Source organism: Alligator sinensis, unplaced genomic scaffold (assembly GCF_000455745.1).
Source record: "Alligator sinensis unplaced genomic scaffold, ASM45574v1 scaffold138_1, whole genome shotgun sequence".
Classification (NCBI taxonomy): domain Eukaryota; kingdom Metazoa; phylum Chordata; order Crocodylia; family Alligatoridae; genus Alligator; species Alligator sinensis.
This window is the reverse complement of record NW_005841862.1, coordinates 621404-634892: the sequence shown is the minus strand read 5'-3', so window position 1 is coordinate 634892 and position 13489 is coordinate 621404. Positions and strand designations below refer to the sequence as shown.

General features: G+C 44.4%; 1 protein-coding gene across 1 annotated transcript in view; it reads right to left on the bottom strand.

Annotated features, from left to right (window-relative positions):
• Positions 1 to 10882, bottom strand: part of TOGARAM2 (TOG array regulator of axonemal microtubules 2) — a 40536-nt gene extending 29654 nt beyond the window's left edge. The window contains 8 exon segments of the mRNA XM_025216435.1: positions 1564 to 1754; positions 3645 to 3691; positions 4651 to 4844; positions 6649 to 6878; positions 8443 to 8634; positions 9271 to 9405; positions 10737 to 10839; positions 10841 to 10882. Coding sequence (XP_025072220.1) covers positions 1564 to 1754; positions 3645 to 3691; positions 4651 to 4844; positions 6649 to 6878; positions 8443 to 8634; positions 9271 to 9405; positions 10737 to 10839; positions 10841 to 10882 — 1134 coding nt within the window.
• Positions 10883 to 13489: the final 2607 nt, after the last annotated feature.

The following is a 13489-nucleotide window of genomic DNA, read 5'->3' as shown; positions in this document are numbered from 1 at the left end:
GGAATGCTGTGGTGCAATACCACAAAATTAGTTATGGTTCAGCCTACATCCAAGTACTTTTAGGCATAATGGGTGCATACAGATGTGCAGCTTTCAGGTCTAACTCATGGCGATTCATAGAAATTGCCATGAGTTAGACTGATTTTTCTGACCCAACAGACATTAGCTTTTGGATCAGAAGGGTAGAGGATTGGCTCCAACTTGGAGTGGATCAGGGAGAGAGGCTGTGTCTTCTCCTGGCTCTTTCCTTGACTCTGGCCCCACTCTTGCAGCTTGGCTGCTGTCTCTAAAGGAGAGGGGGGAAAGGCAGGGGCCGGTAGTTGTTTTGCGGTTTTCAGCCCCACTGGAGTGGGGGGCAGGGAGGAGATGGGTAGACTGGAGCCCAACCAAGGTGAGGGGCTCCAAGTCACCCACCTCCCCGCTCCAGCAGGGCTGAGAAAATCCCAGAAGGGACCTCCCTCCCCTACCTTTTCCTCCTCCCATCCCAAGGCAGCAGCTCAGGCCAGGCTGCTGTTGCAGCTGGAACAGACAGAAATTAATGAAGTTGCTCTGCTTTGGAACATCTTCATTTGAACCCTCATACAATGAGCACTAATTTGTCAAGTGATCAGAGGGCTCTGCAGTCATGCTCTTCTGCTTGGGCACAGCATTAGAGCACTTTCAAGGGGCTGTTTGCGTGACAAATATAATTTCCATCTGCGCCCAACTTCTCCCACATACAGTTAAACTAAAAAAAAAAGAGATCCGGTCAAATTTAGAGGCATTCATTTACACCTCTGGAAGTCTAAATGCAGCCAGCAAAAAGGTGTATGGAAAAGCAAGCTCCCTTATATTATTTTTAACTCTTTTAAATTATTTCCCCTCAGTGTTGCCAGATTTGGAAAATGGAAAGATCATGCTGGAAACTCAACATGATTGTACTCAATGAAACATTATCAGATGTTGCCAAAATGAAAGATGATGCAGATGTAAGTGCTTTTTTCACCCCTAATATATGATCTATAATATATGCTATAAATAATAGCAAATATTTTGATCCTTTCACTCACTGCCACCCCTTAGAATTTTGGTATCTCAGTTGGATTCTGTCAGGTTTGCTCCCCTGTGCTGCTGTGCACTCAGCTTTAAGAGCTCAGGCACAAACTCTCCACGTACGTGAAAGACCGTACACATGGAACAAAATGCAAAGGCAATTTAAGGTCTTCTGAAGGCAGAAAACTGACCACATGTGACTATTTTCTTCTAAATGCAAGCGCACTTTGGATTGCCCTGAACATGCATGTTTCGTGCAATGTTAAGTGTGAGAAAGGACTCTTTCTGTATAAACTAATTGCCATTTGCCAAACAATGATCTCTGCATCTCCTTTTTCAGTAAGAGCACACAGGCAATGTACAACTCCTCAGCTGAGTTCCTTTGGGACTGGAATCTCTGCAGAGGAAGTTTATAATTTTCACAGCTATTTATCATTTATATTTATCTAGTGCCTGTGATCCCTAATATGCTACGTGTGTATAATCAAAGAACCAAAAGGCTGTTCCCATATCATAGAAATGAACACATACCCTTCCATTACTCTCCTTCCAGTCATCATCCTTCAAAAGCTTGGGACCCAGAAGGTGACCTGTCTCCTTGCCCTGGCTGAGGGAGAGTGTTGTCAAAGGCAGCAAAGGTTCTGGTGCGTACCCAGTAGGCTTCATGCTCACAATTAAGCCATTCTTGGGAGCAGCTAAAATAGGTGCCGAAGTTCTGAATTCTGAGGAATCAAGAACATATACAGATATCAATGGGGAGACTTACACACTAGCATCCCCAGGCTGCTCAGATAGTGGTTTAGTTCTTCTCCTTTAAAAGTGGAATGTCTTTTCAAGTCCATGAAATACAAATCTAGCAAACAAAGTACAGGGCCCAGTCCTCAGTGCCTAGTAAGCAGCTATTTGCTATAAAAGGGTGCCAAGGAAGATTTTCACTCCGAAAGAGCAAACATTTTCCTCTATCCTCCCATCTCTTCAGACCTCAGCAAGGCATCTTTCTTTTCTCAGTTGATAATGGTCTGTGCTTATCTGACCCTCTTACCTTCTGACAACCATAACTTTAGGTACAGATGCAAAAATCGAGGTTCCCTCCTCTTTAAAGGAAAATGAAAGGGCTTTTTAACAGAAAAGTTTTGGGCTGCTGAAATATAAACATATAAAGACCAGTGTCCAGAAAGCCACAATCAACTTCCCCTTAGTGAATTCATTATCAAAATTAGCAGTTCTGCCCCTGAAATTAGCACCTCTCTCAGCCAGGTGCCCTGAGGGATGAGTGAGAAAGTTTCCTGTTAATGTGCTATAGCACAAGGCATCTGATTCTCATTTACTCTCCAGCTTAGCTGCTGAGTTCAGAGAACCAATCATTCCATACACTACTTCACAGATGATAGATAGCATCATGGGATAAATCAACCACAAAAAAAAAAAAAAGGAATCAGGAATTGGTTTCATTAAATGATCAAGTCAACAACAAAAACAAAGATGGGCAGATCTTGCAGTGCATTGCTACCCTGAAAAGTATACCTATGCAAAAATGTCAGCTTCTTACTCAGCAAATGGCTCCCTTCGAGTCATATTTGCATATTGCCATCAAAAGGAGTGCTCACTACCATTTATTACCCTTGCAGAGCTCATACAGCTGTGGAAAAATAAGCTGGATCCTAGTCCTTGTGGCACATCAACACAAGTGTTCTAAACACATGGAAAGCAATCTAAAGAGGCTTGCACAGAGGTATCTGACACACACATTTAACTTACAGAGCTGCTCTTTCTAATGAAGATGCATGAGAGAAGAAGAATGCAGTCTGCCTTTCAGACCCCAGATTGAGTTTAAAGGTCTGGCCATTAAGGGGGAAACAGATTTTTAATAGCAATTTAAGCACCTGTGATCAGCAAGGCAGATATGAAACCCACTCAATGTTAGTTTTCCACATTCAATGTTCAGAGTAAGACCTCGTGTCAGAAGGTTGACATATTCAGGTCAGATAAGCAGTGCATAATCTGGATCTTTCTCTACATCCCCTGGGGCCATAAAGCTGAGCTGGAAAAATCGCAAGGAGAACCCGTCTCCTGTGGTTTCTGCCTCGTCAGTGCACAAACAAGCAAAGCTCATCTGACTGTTTTACAGCTTGACAAAAGGCTCCATTTGGGGTTCATACCAATTCTAAGCAAAGATTCTGGGGAGGTAGAAAGGGCAAGCAGGGGCATTTCTTATTTGGTCTGACACAGTTTCTCTTTCTCTAGCCTTCCATGGTGCTAGAAGCCATATGAAGAGATGCACATTGGATGGTGTAGTTGAGATGAGAGTTGACAGGATGATTTCTACTTTGCTTATGAGCTGCAGGGGTGGGGGTGGGGGGAGGGTGAATGGCTCAAGCTCTGCCACTGAACATGGGAAGTTATGCCCCATTCACAGTGGGCAAAGCCACACCACTGCCTCCAGAGCAGCTGGGCAAATTTTCTAAAGTTCCTCCCTCTACTAATGAAGGATTACAGAATGTTCTTGTTTCCCCCCCAATCAGGCCTTTGCCTGTCCCACATGAACTGGGATCCTGATGTTTGTTCTGAGATAAAATAACTGTACATTTGTTTGGGATTTTTTTTTTACATACCCAGAGATTTAAGAGTCTTTTCCTCAGTGCTGCTGTCTGGTCTGGACCTTTCAACAAGCAAGTAGAAAAAAAATACATGAGTAAATAGAGGAATACAGATCAGTTGAATGGAAGTGGGTTTTCTTTCCTGAGCCACCATGTCCTAGCAGAAAGTTTAACTCATATACTGGTGTGACAGAGGAGAATCAAGCTTTATCTGTTCAGGAGTGAAATGATATTATATTCTCCTCAAAATAAAATTATCCTCCACATCAATTTGTGGATAAGAACCTAGCAAGGATATTCAGGTGAGTATTATAATGAAGTATATACATTGCAGCTCCATCCACTTTTTATTTATTGTTACATCAAGAATACAACTGACAACTAGATTTCCCCAAGTACAGAAACCAGACGTATAAATGGATATCATCCTATCTATTATGCATATTAATGTTTTAAATTATTCCCTACCACCCTGAACCTGAGATCTCAGAGCATGATAAAAATATTAACAAACAGAGCCTCCCAACTTCACTGATTAACTGTGTAGTGAGATGTAGGTAAGTTTTGGGGCTCTCATTTCATGATGGGGAGCTCAAGGCCCAGAAGGATCAAAGCCTACCTCTACAGGAGAGGCTTCTGCATTTCAGAGTTAGATATCCAACTGAAGATACATGCCCTGCAAATTATTGTAGGTACAGATGTCTGCAAACCAAAAAGTGACTCAGAATTGGAGAACAGACTCAGGTCCACCTGAAGCTTGGTTCACAAATGTCTGGCCCAAGATTACAAAGAGAATCACTGGCAAAAGCAGAAGTAGAACCCAGAAGTCCTGGCTCCTACTACTAATGTCTAACCACCACACCATGCTTTTGTATATTTGGCATAACTTTTTCATGATAGATGTACAATGCGTAGCATGTATATTTTGGGAAGCTAGCTGTGAAAATAAAAATCTCTTTAAATAAGATCTACATGGAAGAAGTTAAAATGAACAGGAAGAAGATCCCAGGCAGAGTTTTACCTTATCTCAGGGGAGTCTTCTGCAGACAGACTCACTGGATCCAGTTGCTGAGCACCGAGAAGAGGCACTGGAGTAGTGCCAAGGTCTCCATTGGATGTTCTTGCTGATTTAGGGATAGGGGGGATCAGAGCAGCTCCTAAAGACTTCTTCATTTTCTCATCATTGCACTGCAAGTACTGGAGGGAAGCCTGGAACTGGAAGAGTCCAGGGCCCAAGTAATTAAAGTTCAGATTAAACCTGTACCCTTATCCATGGTCTTACCAGTAACTGAATCCTACTTTGTCATTGTGCAGATGCAAGTAAGGTTATGGGGCAAAGACTGCTGAGATAATGTGAGCACCAATAGGAATTCATTCTGTTGGGCTATAGAGCAGATATCCTTGCAGCAATGTATTGGAAGCAGGGCGGCTAGGGCATGGGCAGGCCAGAATGCACCTCACTGCAACAGAAAGTGCACCTTTTCTTCAACAGCAGAGAGACAGAGGGAGAGAACCCTTACTTTCCATCAAAAACTGATAGCATCCCTCTGCCCAGCATCTAGAACAGAGGAAGTGAAGGGAAAGCAGCAGAAATACCATTGTTCCACTTTGCCTCTCATCTGTCTATGCATCTTTACCTTGCACATGCCTGCAACAGTCTCAGAGCACCCTCTGCCTGCCTTGGCACCTGCCTGCCATCTCCCTGCTTAGCCAGCAGAGTTTCTGGGGTGTTCTTGCTCTTTTAGCCTTTCTGAGAGCAGTGAAATGAATTTGGCTTGCAGTCCCCTGGCTGTATCTTGAACACCGCTCAAACATTGCTGTATTCCAGCCAATTTTCTACAACTCATTTCATATTCTGTCAAAACCTGCTGCTCTAAAGTCCATAATTTTTCTATTACTGCCCTTTCTGCAGACCCTCGTCAGCGTTCAGCCCAGATAATAATGGGATCTTGGGTCTCTAGTTGCTCTCCACCTCCCACCTAATTTATCATATCTGGCTCATTGTCAGTTATTAACTCTAGAGCAGCCTCTTGCTTTGCTGTCGGTACAATGTGCTATGTAAGCAAACCCTCCTGGCCTATCTTGCGACCTAACAGAATGATTTTATTTGGACTGGACCCCCTTTTTGGATCATCTGCTTCTTGGCAAGAACTGATAGGGGGGAAGGGACTGGAGAGGAGGTATACATGCTGTGGTTTTCCCATCAGTCTCTTCATGGTTAACGGCACTCCAGAAAAAACCCAATCAAGGTACTCCAGGGATGGCTTTGTCCCTATACCTAAATAGCTGCGATTCAGTCTGCTGGCCTTCGATAGATTTCTGTCATTTGCCAAAATATTTCCTAATCACCCTTCTCCCCTCATCTCACAAGGTAGAACCAACATTTCTGCAACTCCCGTCAGCCCTGCAGAACCACAGTTGAGAGATGCTGCAGATGGAGCTGTCCACTTGGTTCCAGTCAGTTGCCCTGGTGGGAGCCCACTGAAGGGAACATAGCTGTACAAAGGCTACAGAGAACCTAATTTGAACTCTAGGCACTTTATCATAGGCGATGATGCTCATGATAGGAATAACTCATCTGAACGTCTAGATTCCAAGCTGAGCCTGCAGGGATAGTCCCCACGACAAACACCTTACATCTAAATTGAATCACTGCGAAATAAAAGTCATTGAGACTCTGCTGGATCTTTTGCATTTTTAAAACAAGAAGAACCCAAGTGGTACACATATATTAACAGGGTAGGCATATGCAAAGAGCTGTACTGACCCTCTAATTGGTTGCTCCTCAGCAAACACCATGAGGACCACTAGTGCGTTCACACATTAAAGATACATTACCCTTTGCAAATGCAATACAGAGGCTAAGATTTTAGTAACTAAATTATGCCATTCTCGGACTTCTACCAGGATCCTGAACTTTTACCAGATCAGATGAATATTTTAGATCTCTTGCCTGGTATGTAATAAAGCAGAAAAGAAATCCAATCTGGTATGGTTTAATTTTCTTCTGCATATTTACCTCCTGGGAAGCTGGCAGCAGCTCAGTGCAACTGTTGCTACTGCTCCAGCTGCCCATGCCATTCTCCAAGTTTTTTTGCTCCTTTTCACTTGGTCCATTGGCCTCTGGGGAAGTTGGGATACTCTGAATGGGAGGCATGGGCTTGGAAGTTATCAGCAGCCGTTGGGAAGCAGATCGGGAAACAGCTGGCTTCAGGGCAGCCCCCTTAGGGTCATTGGAGTCAGACAAACCTGCAAAGCAGACATATATTTCACAGATTTTTAGGGTTGGAAGGGGCCTCAGTAAGATCATTGAATCCAACTCCCTGCTCTGGGCAGGAAATAGCGCTGGGGTCAGATGACCCCAGCCAGGTGCTTGTCCAGTCTCCTTTTAAAGACCTCCAGGGTAGGGGAGAGCACCACCTCCCTTGGAAGCCTGTTCCAGATTCTGGCAACCCTTACCATGAAGAAGTTCTTTCTAATGTCCAACCTAAATCTGCTCCCTGTCAGTTTGTGGCTGTTTCTAGTCACCCCCAGGGGCACCTGGTAAACAGAGCATCTCCTAGTCCTTGCTGCCCCCTGCGATGAATTTGTAGATGGCTACAAGATCACTTCTCAGCCTTCTCTTGGGGAGGCTGAAGAGATCCAGGTCCCTCAATCTCTCCCCATAGGGCCATACCTGCAGGCCCCTAACCATCCAAATAGCCCTCCTCTGGGCACATATTGCAAAAGAGAAGCAGCATTTTAGAAGCAAAGTAACTGAATTTGGACTCCCAGTGAGGTAGTTTTTTCAGAAACTTGTACCCAACTGTAGCAAGCTTGCCTTTTGGAGCTTGGGTTGAGTCCCAGGCTTGAAATCTTGCTGTTCTGGTTGGTGGAGCTCATCCCCCAATCAGGAGGCAGCAGGAAGAGTTCAGTCTCTCCCCTTTCCTGAGGGGAGGGGGAGAGGAGTCCCCTGCCCTGTGGACCTGATTGAAGACTGCAACACTCAGGTCTGGAAGACTTCAGGGGCAGAGCCCTGGAGCGTATAAAAGGAGCTGCATGACCTGAGTGTTGCAGTCTTCAATCAGGTCCACAAGGCGAGGGGACTCCTCTCCCCGTCCCCTCAGGAAAAGAGAGTGGCTGAACTCCTCCTGCTGCCTACTGATTGAGGGATGAGCTCCACCAGTCAGAACAGCAAGATTTCAAGCCTGGGACTCAACCCAAGCTCCAAAAGGCAAGCCTGCTACACAACCAAAGAGTAAGAATTGTGCTGCTTTGAACACATTCTGGTGGAAAGCCCACAGCCATCTGCAGCTGAGGAGGACAGTCAGACCCTGGCATTCCCAATGAGATACCCAAGGGAACACAAAGGTTCTCTAGGATCCTGTCTCCTGTTTGAAAGGTGAAAGATCTGGATTCACATGGATTAAGACATGTCATACACCAAAATTTCACCTCCCGTGGAACAACAGAAAAGCTAAAATAGGTGAATGAAACAGCAAGGGAGGAGGATTAGGATGCCAGGTACAAGGTGAAAGGACAATCCAACCAAAGCACTGGCTCCAGAATTATAAAGCTTCATTACATCAAACAATAATATATTCAGGGATGAGCACTTGTTTTTTTTTCTTTCCAGAAACCAGATCCTTCTCATTTGTGTCCCTCCAAAATATTGCATTTGCCTTCTCAAATAGGATCTGTTTAGCCAAGCCATGTACATCACACCAGTGTTCTGGGTACACCCAGGACATTGCTAGAACTTGAGGTCAGCACTTATCAGTGGCATGGAGAGGTTTCATATCATCAGAGATAGCAGACAAATGACTGGTTTTACCTTTGGGTGGTGCCAACAGGCCTTCAGACATCCTCCTCTTCTTGAGCTTATCCTTGATTTGAGAAGTCTCCATGGCTGCACTGCTCACCTCCAGTTCTCTGGGATCATGTTTCAAGGTTGGACAGGGAATCTGAGATGCATCACCTGGGGTTGCAGTGTCCAGATGCTGAATACTGCTCTGGCTGTCCCAACCTACCAGAGGGGAAATGGCCCTGGAATAAGGTGGATTCCCATCTCCACCCCATATACAAGATTGCTTCTTCATCTGGGCATTTAATACAGACTGAAGAGAGACTGCAAAACCAAATGGAAGAGAAGGGTTGAGCAAGTCAACCTCACTCTTAATCAGTCAGTCTATTCTGGGCAGCTGTTTTATTCTAGCTTCATAAGGCAATTGATTTTTAGGTTGGGTTCTGATCAAAAATATCGTGAATCTAGTACCTGGATTGTCTGGCCTGGAAGGAGAGAATAAAGGCACAAGCTCTAACTATGAATGGGGAATCCCATCTTAAGGTCTTTGGCTTCTGAGACTGAGAACTGGGATTCCAGCGGTGGTGCTGGTTTTAGTTCATAGGAATCCAGACACATGGGCTGCAGATTAGGACTGACCCTGCTAATCATTGAGCTTCTTACTATTTTCTGGCTGGGGTTCGAAAGGAGGGAGGGGTGATTACACCTCTGCAGTCTGAAACGAACATATAGACTCATTGTGGCAAATGAAGACTAGAAAGGTTGATTTGGACAGCAGAGCTGTTAGAGCATCCCTCATCCCCTGCAGTCAGGTCTGGAGGCTTAGGTTTCCATTTGGCCTGGACCATGCGTCCTTACCTTCTTCTGCTGTTGTCCATCTGCTTCCACATAATTGCAAATTTGAATCAACACTTCCCCCTCGCAATGACCTGCATCTGGGTTTGACTTTGGGGACACTCCCACAGTACACCGCAATAGGGGCCTGGAATTTAGCTATAAAACAACAACAGGAAAAATTGCACAAGCATGTAGCATTCAAAAAAAGAAGAGGAAAAAAAAAAAAAAGACTCTCCTTTTTCATGCATTATAGTCAGATACACCAAGCTAAATCTAGGGACCTGGCTCATGCAAAATTCCCTTTGGATTCAGTCCATCTTATCTAGCATGGCATTTATATCAAGCTAATTGCTGTGGTACCTGACTGCCTTGTAAAATTACATAAATCCTTGTTAATGGTCTGCCCAAAGACCTAGGCTCGCTCTCTTCTCCTGGTGAAGGGGTAGTTGAACCTTCAAGATGTCAGACTTTTACAAAACTCAGTTTGGAGGGAGTTTACAAAACAAGTTTCAAAATTCTTTGTGTCTCTGTAATTTAAACCTCAGATGTTCCCCTCTCCCCAGGAGAGATCCTATTGAAATAAAAAAGACACAATTAATAACTCATATGTTTCTAGCTGGGAAGAGGATCTGTGCTCTCAGTTAGAAATAGAAGCCATGTGACAAACTTCTTTCCATAACACAGATTATTCATTCAGCTGTTCACCTCTGTCCCTTACTTCTCCATTTCCATCCTGTCTAGTTACAAAAAAATTCTCTCTCCTATCCTTTCCACTTTTCATCTCAAAGATTCCACAAGACAACATACACCCAAGTAAAGTTTGAATTAAGCTTTCCAAATCCATGATACCAAGGAAGGTACAAAATCTGGAACGATACTTCCCCATTGTTCATCCTGACCACCATTTCCCATCCTTTCCACATCCCAGGTCAGACCTAAATATCCAGTGAGTACAAAAAGGCTGCCAAACGTACCCAGCACAGCCAGAAGCCCTACTGCCTATCTCACTGTATAGAGTCTATACATGTACCACAGGCATTGGTGTTCTTGAGGCAGGACACAAGCCTTTGGGAGTGAATTTCATCTGGGCAAAGACTGAGCAAGTTGAATTGCAGGAAGCCCCATGGTGGAGATGTTTTCTCTGCAAAACTTTTCTACCTTAAATTACCTCCTCTGTAGGGTCTCCCTTACTCACCTTTGGCTTTTTTCCCCCTGCTTCCCCCTGCCCCCTCCCCGCAATCCGCCTTTCCTGCTTTACCTTTTGTTCTCCTAATTTCTACCGATTTACGTTCTCACTGACATCCTACCACACCTTTAGCCTCTCTCATTCCTTGGAGTCTCAGAACAGCAGAGACTCCCTATGCCTGAAGGGCGACTGCACCTGAAAGCTTGCTGAGAACTTTTTTCCAACTACTCAGTTGGTCTAATAAAAGATATCACACCTACTCAAAGAACATTGCCTGCCATGGACAATTCCAGTCTTTTACCTGCTGTGAAATCCCCATGGGTTGCCATGAGTATGGACAGAAGACCTCTTTTCAGCTGAGAGGCTGTTTGCTGTAGTGCTCTGCACTCAATCAGCTGGTGACAGTGGTTGTGATACTTGCTTCCTGTAATGTCCAGAGGCCTGCATGGAAAAAAACACCACCAACACTAACACAGGTGCCAAACTTCATTCCCTTGAGAGTTGCCTAATAATATTCTTGTTTGGCACATGTTAGAAAGCTGGCAAAATCAAAGAAGAAGGTAAAAACCATAAGCCCAATGGCTTAAAGCCATATTTGAACTGCACATTCACCACCTCTTGGCAAACCCTTTTGCAGGCAGTTTGAGTATTTCTGAAGAAACTGTTGTCAGCAGGTCCATATCTAGCCTATGGGGTAGGGAGGAAAGACAATACAGAGGCAGGGTGTTATCCCTGGAAGGGTTGAAGTAGGAGCATCCAGAGAGCAGCAGAAGCAGTTGTTATTAAATCTTTGAAATAAGGGCCCCAATTTATATCTACGTACTGTAATTGCAATGCAGCCTTGTGTCAAGGCTTATTGCAATGCCATGTAAGGAGAGGCATAGAGGGCTGTGTTGATTAAAAATTAATTTAACTGAATTTTAACATCAGGGAAAGGTGCCTGAATAACTACCCCCAAGTCTTTTCTGTATCTAGACCCTGGTTATCAAGCTTCCCTCTTTCACATACTTCCTGTCTCCGTCCTGATTTAGAATGAGGGAGTAGGTCCGCTTTCATTGCCCATTCATGCTGAATATTTCAGCTACAGCTCAAACCAGAATCCCAAGTCTTTTGAATCTATCAGCAAATACAAACAGACAGAAAAATTGCCATTAAACAAATGAATGAACATTTACAGTGCTCCTCAGTAGCATTTACTTTACTTCAGAGTAAGAAATACTAGGCAAAAGTCAAATACCACAACACGCTCAATGCTGGTTTTTATTGGAAACAACTGTATGCACGTGCTCAAAAAAAAATACACCACATGTCCACTCACACACAGGCGCACACACATGCACATTCACATAAACACACACTTCCTAACATTTCAAAAGCTTTAGGGACAATACTGGAAGAATACTAAAGCCCAAGGCTAATAAATGCTAATAGTAGCATAAGGCTACTACTAATTTAAGGCTAATAAAAATCCGCATTTGCCAATTACATTTAATCTTAGTCCAATTCTTTCCTTTACATCTTTTGCTGCTATTACTTCAGTAATCCAAAGATTGCTCTTCAGTTTATCACTGGGACTTCAGTGGTCACACTGAGCTTTTTTACTGCATCTTACTTAGATATTTTGAGCAACTGCTTATAATCTAAGACAGGGGTGGGCAAAATATGGCCTGCAAAGGGGCTTTGTCCAGCCCATGGCAGGTCCCCCAGTCCTGCCTGGCCCAGGCATTGTCCAGCGACATGTCCTGCTGCCCCCTGGGTATGCAGCAGGGCTGAGGCAGCTCTGCACTGGACTACCTTTCTAGGGAGCCTAGGCAGCAGTAGCCCTACAGTACTGGGGGAGACCTATGCACAGCCCTGACCCACCCCATGCCTGCTGCGGACTCACCTGGTCACGCTGAACAGCTGCAGCAAAAGCAGTGCTGGAGGAGTAGAAGCATGCTCGGCATGGGGGAAAAGCAGTCCCTCCCCTTCGCTGCTGCCCAGCACTTCCTGCAGCAGTCACTACATGCACACCTCCCCACACACATGCACCCACACCCCCTCCACATACACACCCCTAACCTCCCTCCCCCACACACACCCCACAAACACCATACCCACCAACACATCAACATATCCCTAAAAATATGCCCCACAAGCCCCCCATAACCACCCACCCACATCCACACATACCCCCACAGCCCCTCAACAAACGCCATACCAATTCACCCATAACCCTGTAATACACAGGAGTAAGACTTTATTTTGAGCTATTATACAATCACCTCTATATACACTGTGCAAACACATACAAATCAGGATACAAATATCTTTTTAAAATAAAATTATAATATGTCATTGCGGATGTTTGATTTTTAGTATATAATTTGTGTTTTTTTCCAGTTCCAAGATGGTAAACCCCCTTCCCAAAAGGAGTACTTCTGGGGCAAGGGGAGGGACTGCTGGTAGCAAAAGTCAGGGGTTAGGGGGTGAGACTTCTGGTCCCAAAATGACAACCAGGGAGCAGGACACCCATCAAGGGGCAGGGCTACTTTTGCTCACCAAAACTCATTAAGTGGCCCTCTAGCCAAAATACTTGCCTGTCTCTGGTCTATGAAGAAGAGGTAGAATAAGATTTTCAAAAGCACTCTGCTTTGACTTACTTCTTAACTATAGAAGTTAATTACAGAACTCCCCTGGCTTTCACCGGAACAGTTCATCCAGTGTTGAGTGCTCTTGAAAATCCCACCCACAAAAAAAATGCACTGTGAAAACATTTTTTATCGTAGTAAACTTACAGCAGTAAGGAGTCAAAGCAATGGATTCATAAAAAGGACTACAGGCAGGCAGCTTGGTTAAACTATTACAAAAGGAGCATGGGGGAACGGAACAGTCAAAAGCATGCATTTATTCTTTTGATTTACACAAATGATAAAAAGGATGACTATGCAAGAGCTCCCAACACCCAGCTATCAACCAAGCTTACAATCAACCAATTCATAGTGCCCCACATCCCACAAATAGAAATAGCCAGTGAACACAGTAGCGAAACCCTTGCCCCTCTCCACCCAGAGT